This window comes from Rhea pennata, chromosome 1, assembly GCF_028389875.1.
Source record: "Rhea pennata isolate bPtePen1 chromosome 1, bPtePen1.pri, whole genome shotgun sequence".
Lineage (NCBI taxonomy): Eukaryota > Metazoa > Chordata > Aves > Rheiformes > Rheidae > Rhea > Rhea pennata.
In genome coordinates, this window is record NC_084663.1 from 204741607 (window position 1) to 204763914 (window position 22308).

Consider the following 22308-nt stretch of genomic DNA (forward strand, 5'->3'; position numbering starts at 1 on the left):
CTGATCCATGCAATCATTATGTTGCAACAGAGGAGAGACACAGGCAACCTGAGAAAAGTACTTTATTCTTTTTTTAATTCTTTATTCTTATATTTAAGAACATGACGCACTGCAAAGTACAAGCTGTCAATTATCACCATTAGAGAACTGATCAGCAAATAAAGTGCATCTATCAATATCAACAGAGAAAATAAACCATGTTCTTTGGCTTTTGACAGCAACCATTCAGTTACCAAGAGTATGCACATTCCAGCTATAATTACTCACACAGCAGCGAGAGAAAAGACAATTCTTCTTGTAGTTCACAAGCGAAATAAAGTGTTTTCCAAATGGAGGAAGTCAATATTTCTGTGCATCCATTGACATAAACTCTGTTTAGAGTAAAACACTAATGCAATTAACTACATTTACAGTTGTCTCCATTTAGAAGCTTAGCACTTTAATTGCCTTAAAAATATTGGAGGAAAGACTGGCAAAAAGCAATTGTGAAACCTTTTGAGCTCAGTCTGTTTAGCCATGTTCTCTAATACCTGCTAGGGAAAATAGATTGTCAGTGAACAGGGATCTGATTATTTACTTCTTGTCTGACCTGAGAAAGTGCAGTGGAACAAATAAATCAGTATTTAAGTGAGTTCTGGTCTTGGCTAAGAGTCATCTACCAGTGCTTCAGAGCAGAAAGAGACTGTGATGATGTACCTGATTTTTGGAAAGTACCCAGAGGCACAAGTGACAATTATATCTGTATACCTGACTGATGAAGCCCAGCTGCCACTTGTAATATAAGTACGTAACAATAAAGAATTATTACTAGGTCCTGCTGCTATTATTACTTGCTTTTGGAAAAATAGGAGTGTTTTTTCCAACTGGATCTTTTTCTATGTAGACTTTGTTTCAGTTCCTGTGCTTATCTTATATTTATGATCAGATCACAGTACAAGAAAGTAATATCTAGCCAAGCGAGAAAAGCACTGCCAGAAAAGGCCAACTGCAAGAAAACCAGGTTCTCCTGAGACCATATACAATCAGCAATCTAGGGGAGGTTACATAGATTTCCTGGAGATGATCTCAGGAGCATTAATGTCACTTCTCTAATTGAACTTCTGTTGTGTCTTTGCCACTACTCTGTCCTAGGAGGGGATGTACTGGCTGTTGCAGGTTATGAGTAGAACCCAAGATGCTGATATTAACCCATACTGTCCATAATGCTCTTCAGGGCCTAGTAGGGGCAATCAAAGAGCTTGTGTCTCTTCTTCTTCGGTACTGTCTTATCTAAAATTGGTAGTAACTTCTGAGCCAACCTTCCCATGCAGGGAAAACATTGCTGACAGTGTTTCATTAGCTATCACGTCTTATGCTTAGGGCATTTTCTCCCTGAGGCATTCGAAAACTGGGCTGAAGCTTCGGGAGAGCTATTCTTTACTATGCAGGTCAGGTTTTATTCTGTTCACTTGTAGTACATTATTTTGAGGTTTTACTCTGCAGAATTGCTCTTCTTTACATTGTCTCATTAAATTGCTAAGAGAACAGGGAATGTAACTGTCTTCACAGAGACTAGGGGAAAAAATCATTTAATTTGTCGCAAAGTATATGTAACTGTCTGGCCAAGGATGGGTCACTGTGACTGCCACTAGCACTGAGCAGCTTGCACCATTTTCTTGTCCTGTCTCATAGCACCACTGAAGAGGGTCCAGCCTCATCCCCTTGACACCCTCCCTTACCGTATTTGTATACATTGATAAGATAAATAAGACAAATAAGATAGATATTCATAAGATATGAACCTTTCCTGTGTTATGATCTGTAAAGTGAAAATGTGACTGACTTTCATCACATGAAATTGATTTTTACAATATTTGCACAATTTCAGTTTCTGTAAAATGACCTTTTTCTCACCAAAAATTCTTCAAAATCACTATTTCTTCAAATAAATTATCTAGCTCAGTGACAATTTTATGACTGGCATTCATACCGATAAAAGATAAAGAACGAATTTCAAATTAATATTAATATAAATTATAGTTCATAAATATAACATAATATTCTAAATTGATACTTGATAACCTTATAAAATGTGACATGAGCAGAGGATAAAAGATTTGTAAGCTATTCTCACTTTAAGAATGGTTCAGCTGGCAATCTCAGCAGACTGCTGCAGAACATGTCAAAACTGTAAGGAAAGCTTTATTTCCTTGTCCAATTGCATTAATGAACATAATTCTTCCTTATTCTTGAAACAAACAAAAATATATTTCTTTAATATCTAGAACTAGTCATTAAAGTTTTTGTGTTTCTTATGTGCTAGAAATCAGGGGATGTGCAAGTATATGCACATATAGCTAGAACATACAATATGCAAGCACTCTTACTTTTCTTGTATTTTCTCAGAAAGTGTAACGGAAATTTTAGGCTCCATATTTTATCAGTCTTTCTTCAGTTCACCTCTTTCTCTATTGTCTGGGCTCCCCAGTACAAGGGAGACATGCAGCTACTGGAGAGAGTCCAGCGCAGGGCTACAAAGATGATCAGAGGGCTGGAGCACCTGCCCTATGAGGAACGGCTGCGAGAGCTGGGCCTCTTCCGCCTGGGGAAGAGAAGACTGAGGGGGGATCTTATCAATGTGTACAAGTACCTGAAGGGAGGGTGTCAAGGGGACGGGGACAAACTCATTTCAGATGTCCCATGTGACAGGATAAGAGGCAAGGGGCAGAAATTGAAGCACAGGAAGTTCCGCCTGACCGTGAGGGGGAATTTCTTCCCTGTGGGAGTGATGGAGCACTGGACCAGGTTGCCCAGAGAGGTTGTAGAGTCTCCTTCTCTGGAGATATTCAAAGCCTGCCTGGCTGCAACCCTGTCTAACATGCTCTAGGTGACCCTGCTGAGCAGGGGGGTTGGACTAGATGATCTCCAGAGGTCCCTTCCAACCTTACTGATCCTGTGATTCTATGATTCTATGATCTCTGTTTGTTTCAGGAGGCGATGGCCCCCTGCTCTGATCTTGTATGACCCCTGCTCCTCTTCCTCATGGCCCTGGAGATCATATGTATTTTGTGGTGCACAGACACAAACTCATCCTTCACTGGTAGACCGCGTCCCCAAGGTGACAGATGAGGGGTAGAGTATGATGGGCAGAGCATCAGATCACTGAAAATCTCAGAGTCCCCTAAAACAGAAACACAATGAAACAAGACAAGTTGACACTTCTGATTTACAGAGGCTATATCTAAGTTAAAAAGAAATAGAGAGTTGTTTTCTGTTCTATGAAGAGCAAAGTTTGAACTCATTTGCTTGATAGTTTGAAGGAAAATCCCTGGAATTTCATTAAAAACAAACAACCAAAACAAAAAAAACATGCTAATACATATAGTTCCTGTTAGAGTCATCTGTAGGTATTGAAGAAAACCTACATTTTAAAAGTAGGAAAAAGCTCATTTTAAAGCCTGGAATTCCACAATATGATGTCCATGATGTTAATACATGCTGAATGTTGAATACATTTTTCATCTGATTCTGTTTATTAAAAGTACTTTGTCATATGAACTTTATAGGAGACGCAGCTTGAAAACAGGGCAGGAGCAGAGCAAGTGGTTTCACTATTTTTTAATCCACAGTATCGGTTTCTTGACACAGCCAAGGCTTTTGTATTGGAGACCTCTCAAAAATGAAATCCATGAGGTTGAGGTCAGGCTCACTGCAAATGAAGGAATGTAACATGAAGGAACATAACGCACCATTATTTCCTGTAGTTCCGGTTCTTTTTGTGCTGTAACTTGTGCGGTTGCAAAGATCAAAGAGCTGTAAAGCGCAGGGACTGTGTAAACCTATTACTAAAGCAATACAATGTAAACACCATGCCTGGAAAGAACAGTTTGACCTTAATTTACTTTCTCCTGCTCTCAGAATGAACAGCACACCAATACGGTCAGTAATGCAGCTGTCCCATGACTGTGCCCCCATGATAACCTCTGCGGAGGCAAATATAGCACTTACAGGTACAACTCTCTGGAGACATTTTCCCTGTGCTTTGGTGAGCCTTGGGTGAATAGATGCCTTTAAATAAAGCAGATAAAGCCTGATTTGGGGTGCTGGCACAAAGGAGGAATTGACACCTCCATAAAAGAGGCTTAGATAAGCATGGCAGTGCTGGAAATTTGCATTGCTGCATGCAGCAGCTGTGCTGGCAGGGCCTGTCAGGAGGAGAAATGGGAAGTCCAGCAGCAGCATTGGCTCCACAGAGGTCCTGCGGCTTGTCCAGGCAGAGCCGCAGGTTTGGGGCACCTCGAGAGTGCATGCCATGCCTGGCCTTTCGCTGCTGTGGGCTCTTATTGTCTCTGGCATTAGCTTCTTTGTACTGTCAAGGTGTCTCTGCAGTTCTCAGAGCACTTTATTCATCAGGGAAATACTACTTCACAAAACCCCCAGGGAATAAGGTTAATATTAGGACTGTCTATAAATGGAGGGCTTCTTTGCAGCTTTCCATGGCCAAAGTGAGGGGGAATGAGCACAAGGAGTCAGACAGAAAGGTCCTATCTCACTCCATTAGAGCCTTCTGGGAGAAGAGGTCAGTGGTGCCCAGCACCTCAGCACCATTAATTTCTATTATATCTGACCTCGGTTAAGAACCAACCCTGACCTACATGTATCCGTCCATGTACTTTCCCCAGCACTTTCTCCAGCATGTCAAAAGGAGGAAAAGGATGCCTTACATAAATTGTACAGACCAGTTTGAAAGCTCTTATCACAAGCCGAGAGTAGAAAAAGTACATTCCAGTGGCTGGCTTTTAGAGCAGCTTGTGTCTAAAGCCTATGAGTTCCTGGGGAGTTTGTCACCCCTGAGAGGCAGCGTGCAGATCTGCCCTTGTCAGGGTCAGGACAGATGTACATCAGCCTGGCTGCATGGGGAAAAACAGACGATGCAGGGGAAGCTCCTTCCACCCCTTGGGACAGCTGGAATAAATGCAAGTAGCAAGTGAAATAGTTTGAGGAAGATTGTATCTCCTTCTGCACTCGCTGTGGGTGGATGGCATGCCCCTATACTCTCCTGTACACTGGGCCGTGACTTTGCCTGAAGAAAATGAATTCCTGTCATTATCAATAATAAGCACACAGCACAAGTTGCCTTTTGAGGGGACAATGACATCTCTAGAATATGGTCCTAAGATTGAAGAGCAGCGATTTTCTTGTCCAGGAAATATGCCCTATCTGGACATAGGACTTTGAAACTCCTCAGATAGTGACTTCATGTTTTATGCTAAACTTTGTGGAGGCCAGAGCAGAGAGAAGCTTTTATGACATTTTCACTAAAGCCATGAACTTTTTAGCTTAATGCTAATGCTGAGTTTTCATCATATAAACCAAATAACCTGCAGTATAACTAATCTTATTTTCTTTTAGACGAATGGAGAAGTACCTGTGAAATTATGTGATTGACAGCCCTGGAAATTAAAACACACACAGCAGAGCAGAATGCTTTGTTGACATTTCTTAACCTGCATTAGTAAAACCAGCTGGATGAGATGCCACCAAAACAAATGCACGCTTTTCCTCTGACCTAGTGGCAGCATTGTAGAATGATCAATACAGAAGGCTTTAGTATCCTGGGAACCCCATGGGAAATAAGATGAATCCAAGAGGGACATTGCTGTCAGATGCCTCAGTGAGAACAAAGTCATTACTCCTCAGCATTACCTTTGTGGTAAGGTCAGGTTCAGGCTCCTCACAACCAACCAGATGCTTCTTATTCTTGTTACTGACTTCTCAGTCATCCAGTTTGTGGTATTTCTGTAGCGTTCCCATGTCTCTAGATGTATCTAGACCACAGCCCCCTGTGGAGGTCTTTGTAAAGTCCTCTTGCTGAACGCAGTAGTGCTGCATGGAGCCAGCACTGATTAGGACATCAGCCCAGTGCCACTGGTTCCTCCTCAGCCTCTTCTGAGATCTGCCAAATCATCCTGGGTCTCCCAGGACTTTGTACTCAGCAGAGCTGAAAGTCCTTGCCCAGAGCCATCATACTGCTCATCAACAAGCCTGAGAACAAGGGACTTCTAGGTCCTGTTTATATCTGCCTCCTTCACTCCCCACCCCTCGCCATTCTCCACCATTTGTTGCCACTCTTGCTTGCCCTCACTACAGGCCTGACTACCAGAATATGCTTCAGCACTCACCATGAGGAAGTGGTTTTTTGTGTTTAAATGGAAATTTCCTGCTGCCTCCCATCCTCTTTACATCCTCCCTTCTTACACACTTTGATAAGATCCCCCCTCAGTCTTCTCTGCAGGCTAAACATGCCCAGTTCTCTCAGTCTTTCCCTCATATGAGAGATGCTCCAGTGCCTTCATCATCTTAGTAACCCTCTGCTAAACTCACTTCAGTAGCAGATCCATGTCTCTCAAACTATGAAGCCCAGATCTTCAGGTGTGGCCTCAGCAGGGCTATACAGCCCCCAGCCTGTACAGGTGCATGGGATTATTCCTCCCCAGGTGCTGAACTTCATAAGGTTCCTCCTTGACCATCTCTCTAGCCTGTCAAGGTCCTTCTGAATGGAAGCACAACCACCCAGTTTATCAGCCACTCCTTCCAGTTTTGTACTATCTGTAAACTTGCTGGGGGTGCGTTCTGTCCCAGTGTCCAGGCCATTAACGAGAACGTTAAACACTATTGGGCTTTGTATTGACACTGGGGGACACCACTAGTGACTGGTCTCTAGCTGGATTTCATGTCTTTGATCACAATCTTGTGAGTATTAACAGTTCAGTCAGTTTCCAGTCCACCTCAATGTCCACTTATCTAGCCCATATTTCATCAGTTTGTCTAGGAAGAAGGTACAGGAGACAGCATCAAAAGCCTTACTAAAGACACATAACTATGCTAAAAGGACTATATCAGTTTATATAAGTGGTCTTTGTAAAATAAATGAGGTTATTCATGAACAAGCAGAGAGGAGATGACCTACAATGACAGAGGTTTTCTGAGGTATCTGAGGCCTCACTAAGGGTTTGCCTAGAGATACCTGTGCTAACATATGAGTTTGGCTTGTGGGCTTGATTAACGAAGGATGTGGTCTGGCATTCTACCTGCTGTCTTTCTGTGCAGAGGTGTGGCAGTCACAAATAACAGTGCTCAAATATTTACAAAAGCAGCAAACTGCGAGAGCACAGGGGCTCCCCAGTACAAGAGAGACATGCAGCTACTGGAGAGAGTCCAGCGCAGGGCTACAAAGATGATCAGAGGGCTGGAGCACCTGCCCTATGAGGAACGGCTGTGAGAGCTGGGCCTCTTCAGCCTGGGGAAGAGAAGACTGAGGGGGGGATCTGATCAATGTGTACAAGTACCTGAAGGGAGGGTGTCAAGGGGATGGGGACAAACCCTTTTCAGTTGTCCCGTGTGACAGGACAAGAGGCAATGGGCAGAAATTGAAGCACAGGAAGTTCCGCCTGACCGTGAGGGGGAATTCTTCCCTGTGGGAGTGATGGAGCACTGGACCAGGTTGCCGAGAGTCTGTGGCTGTGGAGTCTCCTTCTCTGGAGATCTTCAAGGCCTGCCTGGATGCAACCCTGTCTAACATGCTCTAGGTGACCCTGCTGAGCAGGGAGGTTGAACTAGATGATCTCCAGAGGTCCCTTCCAACCTTACTGATTCTATGATTCTATGCCTGGGAGCTATCTTGCAGACATGAACCATGACCAGCTATCTTGCAGACATGAACCGTAAGGCCAGATCTGTCCTACATCCACCAGGCAGAGCTGAGCACCAGCACAGAGCTCACTGCTTCCTCCTGGCCCTAAGCATCAGCTAGAGGAGACTATCAACAGAAAGTGGATGATCTCAAAGTCAGGTTATAATCAGTCCAGATGTCCCTGCAATTAAGCAGGTTCAAACAGGTTATTTGAAGAGGCAGAGGATGAGGGAATGCTCTGAGGCAATGTCTGGGAGTGAACCATAACAAGTCATGGGGAAGTGGGTGTTCAGAAAAAAAGAAATGGAGATTCCCTCTGTCCCCATTTGTGCCATGGCCATGGGGAACATAACAGTACAAACAAGGAGAGTTTCTTTAATTTGTCACTTTTTGTCTTTTGAATTTGTCGGTCAAAGGCTCTTTTCTTTGGCTGTAGTTGCATTTGGTTAAGGGAAGGAGATACATATTCAGTACTTCATCTCATTTCCTTCTCTTCCCAGTCACCTGTTACCTCCCCAGCCTGGCTATGTACATTCCAAAAAGGGAAAATCATGTGCATAACCAGTTGTCTGGTGATATTACTTTTCCACATTATTAAGTGATCATATAAGTTATTGTTAAGTGTCCCAGTAAGCTGGACTAACCTGCCCAAGCAGCTGAGCAGTCCATTAAGAGGAAAATGAGAGCACAATGTTGCAGACAGGCTGCAGCAGAAATGTAACAGGTAAGTGAAGTGCACAGGGAGATACATCAGTCACCAGAGCAGTAGGAATGTAGACATGATTTAAAGGTACAAAAGTCTATCAAACTTCCAAGTAAAGAACGTATCTAGTGGTTCCAACAATTTATGGATACTGTTTAAAGAATCCATACTTTAGCCAGCTGGAAGGATCAGACCACTGTTAAGAGCTTGCAGAGTTGTAAGAGCATTGGCTAAAGAAAAAGGCGGATCTAAAATCACTTCTGACCTTGCAACTATGGAGGATTGAGAATTTTTCCCACAGTAAATCACCACTGCTAGGAAACTGGCATATGCCTTATGCATCCACAAATGGAGGAGTGAAATTCATCTTTCTTCTGAAATACTGGATATTACTGTAGCTTGATGCTGGAATCAGTGCCCTGATGGTCCTACCGATACTCACCCAGTGGCACAATGCACATCATAGATCTTACCTGTGTGCTCAGGATAAAAGTGCTCCCCAGAGCAAGATCAAAAAGGACTTCCCCAACACCCTGTCCTGTCCTACTTAGTGAGGGATGCTAGTCAGCTCCCCATGCTCCTGTAAGGTTTCCATCTAACACATTTCTTTTCTGAATTGGTGGTGTCCTTGATTTGTTCTGCCTTCTTCATGTTGCTGCACATGAGAGAAAGCTTTGAGGAGCTTTTCTGGCTTGTTACTGTAGGTTTTACTATAGGTTTTAAGCATGGGAACATTCTGAGGCCTGTATAAAAACCTATAACAAAGTCTGTGCCTGTGACCAGAAGAGTCCCTTCTTGTTTTTTACTACTAAGTTCTTTGCATTCCTCAAGTTCTTTAGACGACAGGTTTCAAAATACTTTAGCAATATAGCAAAATTATTTGATGACATTTGCTTATCATCTCCATCTCACATATGGAGTCAAGACCAGGTCTAGCAGGCATTTGCACTACCTGCAGGGACAGCACCTTTAGGGGGCTATGCTTGAATGACCTAAGCCAGTGATCCAGAAAGAAAGGGAAGATGCCTCAAGCTTCAACATCCTGCTACGTACTGTGTGGGCAGAAACAGGAACCAGAATCCCCTCATCTATCCGACCTGACCCTTCAGTGCTGCTGTGTGGTAGAGAGCAGGCAGGTGAGCATTTCCCTAAAGGACATGAAGGACATCACTTGCTGCAAGGGCTGGATGAGATTTACAGGCAACCGGAATGGTTGATGAGGTTTTGGGGTTTACTGGACCTCAGACTACTCTTCACAGATCAATTGTCGATGATATCTCACTATTGCTCCTCAGTGATTTGTTAACTATGATGAAGCAGAGCCATGATTAGAACATAGGTTTTCCTCACACCTTTGAGCACAAGGTCAGATTTTATCTCCTTAGCATGGATATGAGCAGAAAAAAAAAGAAAAAGAAAAAAAAAAAAAAAAAAAAAGAAAGAAGAAAGAAAAGCTTGCTAAGAGCTCAGCAGCTCCTGTGGATTCTTCTTCATGTCCTGCCTTACACAGCCTTCTAACCAGCTGAGATGGAAATCACTAAGTGTCATAACAAACTATTAAATCAACTTCAGTCAAAGAGTCTGAAGGAGAAACTATATACCAGACCAAAATTATAACATGTTTTATAAAACTAAAGTCATTTCTTTAATGTGGCTTTCTGAAGACAGAAGTAATTGGCACATAATATTCCAAGAATGAAATGAAGCACCTCGGGAGGTAAAGGTAGGTGTGTTGGTTTCCATCAGTTGAGAGCTTCACCTGGTATTTCAGGTTGTTTGGAAACTCCCAGGCAGATATATCCTGAAGCAGAGGTTGTTACACAAAACTCTCAAAGAGACTGCTTGAATCAATGAAGTTTCAGGAAACATCATTCTCCCTAGGGTTAATATGAAAAAAATCAAACAAAATAAACTAAATAGATTCTTTTCCGTATTAATTGAGACTCAATAAATAAATGTTTCAGTTGCCATCTTTGCCTCAGCTAATCTTGCTTTTTCTAGTTTTATTGATGTAAATTATCTCCTTGCTTCCTCTGCTTATATGCAAGTGTGCCTCAACAGCTCCTTCCTGTGCAGAGCCCTGTGGTCCTATTCCCCTCTGACAGGCTTTAGAAGATACAAGGGCTAATTACTTGAATATTGAACATTCAGTACTGAGGACGATTAAAAAAAAAAATCGTAACTTGTGGGATTAAGCTACCTCAACAGCTTTACAAGAACTCAGTAGAATGCTCATTTTTAACAAAGTAGATAAAGTACTACATTTAGCGACTCATTTTATCCATTATTAAGTGGGATTAAATTCATAAGGGTAAATTGAGTGAGATCTTGGTTCCAGTAAAAGTAGTGTCAAAACTCCTGTTGGTGTAAGCTGAGTTGTAAGCATCTTACCTGCCAACAAGCGGTCAGAGTTGTAGTTGGACTACTGCCTTCTGTGACAGTAGGCAAGAAGAGGGAAGGGGACAGGAGAGATGTGGCCTCCCTCCTCTCCTACAATGATCCCAGATAGATCGGCACCCCTGGAAATCAAATGTGCTCCTGTTATAACAAGGGTCTGCTCTGGAGAACCTAAATCAAAATTGCGCAGCAGACAGGTCCCAGCGGTTCAGTATGGTTTAGAAGAGAACAGCAGATAGCTTGTCCACAGCCACAGTGGAAACTTCTACACCAAAAACCTTCTGGCTCTTAGCATGGTGCTATAAATTCAAGAGCTGCTTTCCTTTTTCAGTTACATCAGTGAAATATATTTTTCAGTTTTTATTATTTTAAAATATTTCTGCAAAGTGATAGGATCATTTAATGTCTGTATTTAAGAATAAAATCTAGATTTGTTATAATGGCAGCAGTTTCCATATTTGCAATAAAAAGTAAATTACATGGAAAAGTAATTCAGCCTTATTCAGACTTTAATCTTCTTTCAAAAGTTCAGTTCAGAAAACATGCTTCACTGCAGTTACTATAATAGACAGGACAGAAAACCTGTGTTTTTCCATAAGTATATATGATGGTGCTTTACGAGAGTCTGAACTCAGCTCTAATTAACCTAGCTTACTTTTCCACAGCACAGACGTACTGAATTGGGAATTTGTGTTTGGCATCTATCGTTGAGATAATAAAGGTCTGAGAATCTTCAAGGATATCTGATGAAATAATTTTCATAAATAAATAGAAAATCCACAACATAAAGCTTCAACCTTAAAATGTGATATGCTTCACTCTAGGCTGGATTCTTGGACAAAATACTAGCACAAACCATGCTTCTCTATTTTATCTTCAGCTTCAAGTGCTTACTTTCATTTGCAGCAGAGTAGCAGGAAAGCTGTATCAAAAATTCTCAGTGAATATCCGTGTATCGGCTTGGCCTCAGAAGGGCCATCAGAGCCACAAAACTGTGCACATTTGAGGAACAGGGATCAAGTGACAGAGAAGGGAAATCAGCATTAAGCTAGACAAAACATAGTTTTTTTCTGGCATTCGAGAGCAGAGTTGAGATGGTTAAACCAGCACTGGCCTGCCTTGCCAAGTCATCAAACACAGGCAAGAAACAAGTCTGAAATCTGGCTTTGTCTGTAAAGTAGTCTGTCAAAAGAGGCCTTGAGGAATGGGTATCTGTACTGCAGATTATTAATGTCAAGGGATGACGTGGAACACAAGAAAAAATTTCAGAGCCCTGGCTTAATCTCGGGAGACCAGTCCTATACAGAAATGGATGCAAGCATGCGCACAAGCACGACTCTGAGTTAATATTCTCTGTTTTTAACTGGGGCTAGACTCAGCATTTCCAAGAAAATTCTCTCTGTTCACATTTAAGTATTTAAAAGGCATATCCTTGTTTTCCTGCAATAGCAATTCATTCAATTTGTCTTGCATTTCTGTATCACTTCTTCATTTTAAATTCAACTTTGCATTCAGGACAATTCTTTTGCTGCACCCTATCTAGTCCCATTGTGCTTGTTTCAAACAAATCTGTTGTCTTTGATGCTACAGGAGGCAATGGTAGGAATGCAGCAAAATATATTTCACAATATGACAATCTTCACTTTCATGTTTGCAATCTTCTTTCTACTTTCTGATTACATACAGGACAGTCTATTTCCAGTTACTGGCACTTTGGCAGTTAGAATCTCATAGCCACAATATACCATGTCTTGGGCACTGCTAGTGCTCTGTTTCTTCCTGGATTTAGCTACACCAGTGGTAAATGTGAGGATGCAAATGCAGAATTGCCTTTATAATACATACATCCAGTTTAGCAAACCCATGGGCTGATTAGCTTCTAAAGTTGATAGAATAAAACAAACACAGAAGTCACATTCCAAGTTGGAAACCATCTTTTTTGATAGTTATTAAAAGAATACTATTAAAATATTTGGTGTTAAATCAGACTTTAGTCTGATTTAACTCTGTTCACAAAATTTAAACGCATGCAGTTACGTAGTTCCAGGGACCTAAAAATCCTTGAAGGAGTTTGCAAAAGCAGTATGATCTCTGGTTTAAGGATGTATTTATTTCTTAAGAGAATGCTTTCCAATTCAAACGTCTCGTAGATGCAGAATGCTTCCTGAACACACTGAACTGTCTCACTGCTAGCAGTGCCAAGTCCCTGCACAGCTTTCCAAGTGCTCCTGAAAAACAGGCCTTGTCTTCCTCACCTCATATTCTTTACAGTGAGACTCTCAGGAACGGCAGTCTCCATGCCAAATGCAGGCTTAAGTAATTAGCTCAAGATCATAAAGAAAAACATCTGCAGAATTCAGAGCAGACATAGATACAGTGGCCTTGAGTATTGTTTTTAAACTGACTGTAGAAAAAAAATGCAGAATTATACAGATTGTAATTATTAAACAGTTATTTACATGTGACACCTGAGTTACTCAAATAAGTATTTTTTTCTGATTAGAAATAGGCTTTTGGATCCTGTACTTGGAATCAGATTTATCTTTAGTTAAATACCTTTTAAATCAACGTTAAGTCATTGTGTTCTATTCAACAGATTTCAGATTGAGCCAGCTCGGTGCTCCCTAGAAAGGACTATTTACACTCTTAAAACAAACACCGCTTTATACAATTACTAGATAGAGAGCCATGCTAGTGATTTTTAAACTAAATAGACATAATTCACTTCTTGCTTACGGTTAGCAAACAGGCTTGAATAAATGTACCCAGTGTGTGGCATAAAAACTATTTGCCTCAGTCTCTACCGTTCAGAGCTCAATCATGTCTGGAAAACCAGCAAATAAGCGTTTCCCTTCCTGGGCACAAGTAAAGAAGCTGTCAATTTAAGGTCTATTTGCAAAAGTTAAATATAACAGTGGCATAACATACAAATCTAGGGAAAAAAAAAAAGACGACAGTAGCACTTGCCACATCCTGGTTGGGCAGGGAGTGTCAACAGAAATGCTGAAAATTACTGAAATACAGCTATTTGGTACAGAAGATGAGTAAAGAGAGAGAAAAGCAATCGACTTTGCTCCAACCAACATTAACAAGAACTTTGCAGAAGCGGTTTGGGCCCTTTGTCTTTTGCTGCTCAGTAGAAGACAATGATGAAGCACGAAAAAAGCCACACAAGAAAACAGTTAGAGCAATATGTGCTGAATATCAATGTAAGCACTATCTTTATTTCATTTTAAAATTTAAGGGAAAAAAAATTCCAAGTACTTGCAAATTCTCTGTAGGTCAAGGGAAGGTATTATTTTCTGAAATGATACTTTCCCAACAGACATCCAACTTTAATAAATGCTCCTTTTCATAGTGAAAATAACTTAGTATACCCTCTCCAATGAAAACATTTTTCTCCTGGCACAACCAGGCTTTATTTCTAACCTCAGATGGTCTGGTTACTTTGAGAACAATCAGCCACTTCTATTGATTAAAAGATAGAAAAGCAAAAATGAAAAGAATTTCTCTTCAAAAGGCGGCTTTCTACTGCTATCTTTCAATAAAATAGGATCTTTCTGTGCTGTTTCCTTTCTGTAATTTTATTGAGTGTTTATCTAAATAATTAATACAAATATAAAGCTACTCCATTCCATGAAGATTAAGAGACTTTACAGTATAAAACTCCCTGAGATACAATACTAGCATTATATGTAACTTAAAGGAAAGGATCACATACTTTATTCCATTTAAACCATAATCAAAAAGTAATATTAATTTTTCCCATTAAAAGAAGCACATAATTGCCTTAATTTCATCCACCTCCACCTCGACAATTCTAGGCATAGATTAAACCATTTTTTCAAAATGTATTTTTCTATTTAGAATAGAAAATAAACTGGCTTAATTTTTATAGATGAATTATATATATCACCTGTAGCATCTTGTGGAGTCTAGTACATGGTCTACAATACAATTTCCTAATACAAATTTATTTCTTATCATTGAATTTGGGCTCTACAAACTGAATCGCTTATAACAGTATGCCTACTATCAGTTTATTGCCTATCAGTTTGTAGCGCAAGCCAAAAGTCACTAGATTTATAGAGATGCTGTGTAAGTGACTTCAGCAGCTGTAGCCCAAGTCTGAATTTCCTCCCAAGTCTAAAGGCAAATCTCTGCAATGCTCATGAAAACAGTATGAAACTAAAAAAGACTGCTTTCCTTCCTAAGCAAGTGCTTTGCAATACTTCTTACAAAACTGCAACTTTCACTATAAAATTCTTTAAAATACTCAATATATTACTAAAAATTCAGTGTATTTGTGACCTTTTTGTTCAAAATTATGCTTTAGACTATTACATGACTGTTTTCTGAATTTTATAAAACTCCGATTACTCCATGATTTCGATTATTGAGAAAAACGTTATCAGTTGCAATCTTTGGAAATTCCCATGCTAGGTATTATAGCCTGATCTATTGCCTGTGGCATTACTAGTGATTACACAGAATATTGTGTGTCAGGAAGCTTTCATGGGAACACTAAAGAATTCAGAAAGACTGAAAAGAAATCCTATTTCTAGCAGTTTGATGAAAAGCAGTGCAGTTTTAAAAAGTAGTTAAAAAGATAACTCACTACTTTAAAGAACAGATTTTTGTATAATTAAGTAAACTGTGATTAAAAAATAGACACAAAAAAGATAGATCAAAAGGAGATTCTATTCTCTTGACACTAGCTATCAGTGTTAATGCTATACTTAGAATTATTTTTTAAAAGCTCTCAAAACAGCAGTTTTGCAGAACTAGTAGCCACCGGGCAGAGGAACAGAGGGTATGCAATGAACAAGCTTCTGCTTTAAACTATCACTTAAGACTTGTTTGAACAAAAATGCAGCATCAGGGACCATTCCTACTGTGTTCTGCATTGAGTTAACAGTCTTCTCTGCTTTCCACAAAAAATCCCTACAGCAGCTCTGCAATCAACAACAGAAAAGTTCATGAAGCACTTTCAACTGTCTTGCCTTGCACAAAAAGAGAAGGGAATAAACACTGGAGCCAGCATGATCTGACCTGGCAAATCTGTACCAAATTGCTCACAAACTTCACTATTATTATACATTTTTTCAATGGCCTTTAGCTCCCTGCTTAGCTAATCGTGAGGAACATCTAATCTAAAATAAATTGCAGTTGGCCATCAGCTAATGAATATAAAAAACACCTACTTGACACCCCTTATTGCTCAAGTCAAATCTAATCTTATTCTGACCTAAATACCACCCTCGAATGCCAGTAAACTCATCTCTCCTGACACCCTTCATTTGTTTAAAACTGCCAGTCCTGTTTCCTCATCCTGATTTTATTCCAAGTGAAGTCTTGGGGTAGTCCCACGACCTTAAATAGGTGCTGGATGAATCCCACGTGCCGCATTTGTACTGCACTCCTGTAGCGTATCACTTTTTACCACCAAATTTTACAGTTGCAGGAGAGGGGGAAGGTGCTGAGCTTCCTGAGGACCAGGAAATTGCAACTGAAGTTTCTCTCCAGATTACAGCACACAAGATACAAGTAACCAAAATATATCATACATTGACTACTAGGAAAATCTTAGTTCAGCAAAGTTTTGTAAGGATTGGGAAAAACTACTGGAAGTTTTCTCTGCAGGCACCGATTGAAGAAATATATTTGAAAATATATTTATATACTAAAAAAAAAAAAAAAAATGAGGTGGAAGAAACCCTCAAAAGGATTTCCTCAAAGGAAAAAAATAGTAACTCTTCCCTCTTCCTCTCCCTTTTATATTCTTTCTTTGTACAATCTTAAGTTTTTAACAACAGTTTAGACATTATTCTATACAGCAGTTTTCTGTTGGAAAGGTGGTGTTCTGGGGCTTAGGCTGTTCTTTTTTTTTTTTAAAAAAAAATATTATTTTTACAAATAGCAAAGTAGCAGTCTGAATAGTCTATCACATGGCAGAATTTTTAAAAATGCATGCTAAAAACTAAAATAATCTTCACATATTCTAATGATAACAGAGAAATAAGTTAATCTTTTGTATACATATTCAAGATAGTAATAAAAAAAAATCTGCAGTTCTGAGCCTTTCCCTGCCTTTTCTTACATAGCATTAATTTTGCAGGGAAAATATGCAGATTCCTGTAAACATCAATTAATTCCTGAATAAAGCAAGGGTGGGAATGTTCCAACTTTATTTCTACACTCTGCTTTTTCCTGTACCTACACCTCTTCTCTACTTTCATACAGGATAAATGTATTTTTAGCTTTGGAAGTCAGTGGAAGAAATGCTTCATATTATCTGAGGTGTCTGTTCCAGACAGACCCAGACCCTTACACACGCTTTTTCCTAACTGGAATTTTCATTTGGCTGCTGCAATTTAAAACATTGCTTAAAAGTGCTACTACATCATTACATTCTTCCATTCAATATTTGAGGCTCAAAATTGTCTGCAAAAAACTTCTTCATATTTGTAATAATCATGGTTGTATATATTTGCCTTTGTGTAGCAAAAATATGTCTTCAGAGTACTGAAAACCAGCACTGATCACGTATTTCCTATAAGTAGAAGAAAGTTTCATGGTCCAGGAAGCTGTCGTTGCTGACAAAATTGGTTTCAGCTGTATGGCTGAAGAACTTGGCATAGTTAGTTTATGTCTAGCTGTGCACAGCTGTAAAGGCTTCAGATCCGCAGGACTTCTGGAAGCTGAATTTTAGTTTTGAAGAACTGCTGGACAGTCCTTTGCCCTTTCATAATGTACTTTCACCAAAAAAATCTCCCTTTCATCAGCTTTTCACAGCTTATTTGCCTACATCTGTATGCTCTTCTTGCGGACGACAGACCTCCGCGTACCCCTTTGGGCAAGCAGGTGACCTCTGCGAGAGCCAGCCCTCGCTCAGCCTTGACAAAGCCTGCTCCCGGGAGAGGCCCAGCAAGCCTCGCCCGCCACAAACATCAGCTTTCAAACCAGCTGGCCAGATTTTGCACAGTCTTGATTTGATTCCCTGCCGTCCTTACGGCCTCGCAAACCTTGCAGTAATGTTCATCCCAGAACGAGGTGACGTGGACCTCGTATTTCTTCCTCCAGGCGAAATATCTCCTGTAGTTTGGCTTGTTCTTATCGAGGAATTTCAGGTAGGTGGCCAGCCGTCGGGGACTGGGGAAGTCATCGACGTGGATGAAGGAGTCGGGCGGGATGAAGCGCTCGTAGTTGGCTCTCTGGGGGCCGAGGACGACGGGGACGGCGCTGGCGGCGAAGGCGTTCCTCCAGAGCTTCTCGGTGATGTAGTCGGTGTGCTGGGAGTTCTCAAAGGCCAGGTAGAACTTGTAGGCAGAGATGGTGGTGACCATGCCGCCCTCGGCGAGCGCCAGGCCCCGCGCGCCGTACACGTCGATGGCCAGGTGCTCCTTCAGCTGGCGGTAGTAGCGCACCCGGGCGTGCTCCTCGTTCCAGTTGCTGATGACCCAGGCCACCAGCCGGGTCTTGCGGGGCAGGCGGAAGGGCCGCGGCGCCGGCGGGGCGTAGAGGTACCCGTAGGGCACGAAGACGTCCGAGTCCGCCCGGTACGACATGGTCCAGTTGAAGACGCCGGCGAAGCCGCGGAGGCCGGGCGAGTGCGAGGGCGACTCGAAGTTCATCCAGACCCAGATCTGGGCCGGGGGCCGCGGCGGGGGCGCGCGGGGCAGCCCCTGGGCGCCGTGCAGCGCCAGGTCGCGGTGGTGGAAGAGCACGGCCCGCGCCTCGCCCAGCCGGCTCCGGTCGGCGCTGAGGCGGCAGCCCGTGATGTTGTAGCGCCGCCGGCAGTCGGCCGGGCGCCGCGGCCGCCCGAAGGGCTCCCACCACAGCAGCACGCTCACCTCGGCCCCGGCCCCGGCCCCGGCCCCGGCCCCGGCCCCGGCCGGCGGCGGCTCCCGCAGGCAGGCGTAGAGCGCCAGCGCGGCGCCCAGCAGCGCGGCCGCCAGCGCCCAGCGCGGCCGCCGCCACCAGCGCCGCGGGCAGCGCGGCCGCGCGGCGGGGCGGCGCCGCGGGCCCGGCTCCATCGCGGCCGCCCGCTGCCGCCGCCGCTGCCGCCGCCGCTGCCGCGGGGGAGCCGCGGGGCCGCCGCCGGCCCGCGCATGCTGCTCCCGCTCCCGCTCCCGCCGCTGGCGCCGCCGCCCCTCGGCGCCCGCCCCCCGCCCCGGCTGCGCCCCGGCGCACGGCGGCGGCGGCAGCGGGGAGCCGCCCACGCCGCCCCGCCCGGCCGTGCCGGCCCGGCCTCCCCCGGCGCGGCCCCGGAACGGCCCGCCCGCGGCGGCGGCCGCGCCCCCGCCCCGCCCGCCCGCGCGGGGCCGCCGCCCCTCGGGCTCCCGCTGCGCTCCGCGGGCGGCGCGGTGCTCACGCGGCCCGGTCCTGCGTGGGTGTCACCCCGCGGCCCTCCGCGCGCTCGTTTTCCCCTTCCCCGCTCCCTCTTTTCCACTCTCCCCCGGCAGTGGCTGCCCTCCTCCAGTTTTCCCTCCCACGCCTGTCCCTTTTCCACCTGTCTTTGCTGTCACCCACCGCCGCTCTCCCTCTCCCCGGCCTCGCCTTTCCGCTCAGCCCGTTGCGCTGTCCCGCACGTCCCTCGGCGCAGCCTGTGTCCTGCAGGCCCGCGTTCCTCCTCCCCGACCCGAGGATCCGTCGTCGGGAAGGGCCCCGCTGCCCAAGCTCGCAGCGCGGGACGGGCGCGGAGCGGTGAGGGGGCGCGGAGCGGTGAGGGGGCGCGGCTCGCGCTGGGCTTCGGGGCACCGGCAGGCCGCGCGGGGAGGAGAGCGGGCCCCAGGGCCCGCCGCGCAGGCACACGCGCCGTCAGGGCTGGCACTCGCTTCTCGCCCTCCTGCTCACCACGAGACTGCCCCGTTGCTTCCCCCCCCTCTTTCTGCTCCCCCGATCCACCCCTTTCCCGGAGCCGGGGGTTCCAACTCAAAATCCTTCTCCTGCATAAGCTGACCTAGGGGCTACATACTGTGTTTGGTGAGTATGCAGGTAAGTACTTTAGAAGAGGCAGGAGATTTTAAACACTTGTTATTTTGAAAGCAAACTGGAACAAAGTTTTGAATAAATCATTTGGCAAAAAAAAAAAAAAAAAAAATGAAGAGATAGCAGCAACAGTAGCTTTGAATTCCTGCCAAATTCATCAAATATTTTAGGCTCCTTTGCAAAGATTTACAAATTGGCAAGGGAGAAATAAATACTTTAAACAAGTGGAGTTTTTTATTTGTCGCTTGAAAACATCTTTTAGAGTCATATATGTTTCATTTTTAAATCTCACAGGTATTTAAAAAAATGGAAAACTTTTTTAGTTAACAGAAATTTACCTTTTCCAGCTCCATTTCACTTAGAATAATGGTGTGAAAAGTATTTCAGATAGGCTCAAAACTTTTCCCCAATTATTTGTTTCAGTGAACTAGGAGATCATTGATTCACACAGTTCAGAGAATGTTTTTACAGAACTGGAGATTTTCCAAATCTGACACTATGCATTTTCTTATCCAACAGCTGTAGACCCAAGGTCATCTCTAATATAAATCCATTGAAAAGAATGGAGTTACATCAGGCATAAATTAAGTGAGAATTTTATGCTTGGTATAACTCTGCTGTCTTTAGTGACGGTGAAGGCACACTGACCATTTACACTGCAGAATTGTATTTACATACTGAATAAGGCAAGGCCCTATGAGTTGCTGCTGTACTAGTAAAGAAAGTGATTCAAGACTGTCCCCCCCCAGAATAAAAAACAGTTGTGTGTGAGGTTGGTATTAGTAGGTTAATAACTAGATGTACCTCCATAAACTTAATAGTTGCACATAGAAATACTTGCAGACTTACATTGCACATGTTGGAAACACTCATAAAAAACACCCAATACCAATGTTTATAGTTCAATATTATTTTCTTCTAAAATGGAACCTTGTGTGCAAAATTTTCTACACTTCTATACCATGTTTCTCTAATTCATGTACAAATAAACATCTATCTCATTTACTACCACTTGGAAAATCTTTGAGGATTACTGTCTTGTTGGCGCAACTGCACTCAGTTACAGAGAATGTGAATAGGATGTGCTAAACCCAAACAGTCCTTCACAGAGCTCTGATTCTTGAATAGGCCTCTGTGAAAACAATTGTACATGCAGATATTTATCACAGAAACAAAATTACAGTTATAGATGGTCATCATATCTTTATTAGCCAAAGTCAGTACCATATTGCTTCTAACACAGTGTTGAGTGGTAGCAGTCTCTGAAGGTCACTAGTCCACCCTCCCACTCAGAGCAGAATGGTTACAAGCTCTCTGGCTTACCTAGGTACTAGCTTGACTAGCATTGAGATCTTGAGCATATTCAGAGCCTTCATAACATCTCTGAGCAGCTGTGCTGTTCCCATGCTGCATCACCATCTCAGTGAACACTTTTTTTCCTATGTCTAACTCTGAACTCCCAACCTGTAATTTGTGGCTGTTACCCTTTGTTATATCCAAGGACAGTCTGGCTCCATCACCTTCATAATTTGCCTTCAAGATGGCTGCTATTAAATCATCCCTTCACCTCCTCTTCACAAGACTAGCCCAAATCCAGCTCTCTCAGCCTCAGGAGATGAGAATATATGAGGGCATAGGTTGTGTGATGATCATCTTAGTAGCCTTCTACTGGATCCTCTTCATGTTCTCAACATCCTGCTTGAACTGGGAGGCTACAAACTGGTCACAGTATTCCAGGGGCAGCCTCACCAGTGCTGAGAATAGGGGGATAATTGCTTTCCTTGATCTGCTGGACATACTTCTCCTGATATTGCCAGCATATGGTTTTCTTTATTTTTGAGGAGCACTCACTGTTGGCTCACATTCAGCTTTGTGTTCACTGTAACCCTCAGGTCCTTTTCAACATGGCTGCTATCAGCCAGTCTGTTCCTAGCCAGTACCAATGCATAGTGTTTTCTGCCTCACATGCAGAACTTGTATTTCTTCTTGTTGAACTTCACAAGGTTTCTGTTGACTTCTCAACAAGTTTCTCAAGACTTCTGCAAACTGAAACTCTACTGTCCAGTATGTCAACCCCTCCCTTCTAGTTTAGTATTGCCTGCAAAATACTGTGCTAATCAAAAGCAGCAAAAAACCTTAATTCAATATTCCCCAAAGTTATGGAATGAACTGTTGTCAGTGCCACCATCAGAAGTTAGGTAATCTCTGGCCTGCGTATAGACTACTGGCTTTTCTTTCCTTCTTTTAGCATCTTCTTGTATAGAGAAGAAATACCAGTCTAGCACAATTACCCAGCTGTCAGCTCCGTTTTGAGTCATTTATGGCTTTAGATAGAGTTTATCAGGGCACAATTTAAATCAGCTACTCTGAGGTGCAGCAAACTCGTGGATTTGTAACTACGAACTATGCCCTGTTCCTAGCACTCCTTCTTTCACAAACTGCACCTGAACAGAGCTAGGAACATGGAGACTGACACAACACTTGCCTTTACAAAATTTCTTTTTCATAAAAAAAAAGGGTTTCATCAAGCAACTTTGTTCACTCT

General features: G+C 43.1%; 1 protein-coding gene across 1 annotated transcript; it reads right to left on the reverse strand.

The window, feature by feature from the left end:
* Nucleotides 1–13992: 13992 nt before the first annotated feature.
* On the reverse strand, nt 13993–18808 carry FUT4 (fucosyltransferase 4). Its single transcript, XM_062577816.1, has one exon. The coding sequence runs from the start codon at nt 18806–18808 to the stop codon at nt 17723–17725; it is 1086 nt and encodes a 361-aa protein (XP_062433800.1). The 3' UTR covers nt 13993–17722.
* Between the last annotated feature and the right edge of the window lie 3500 nt (nt 18809–22308).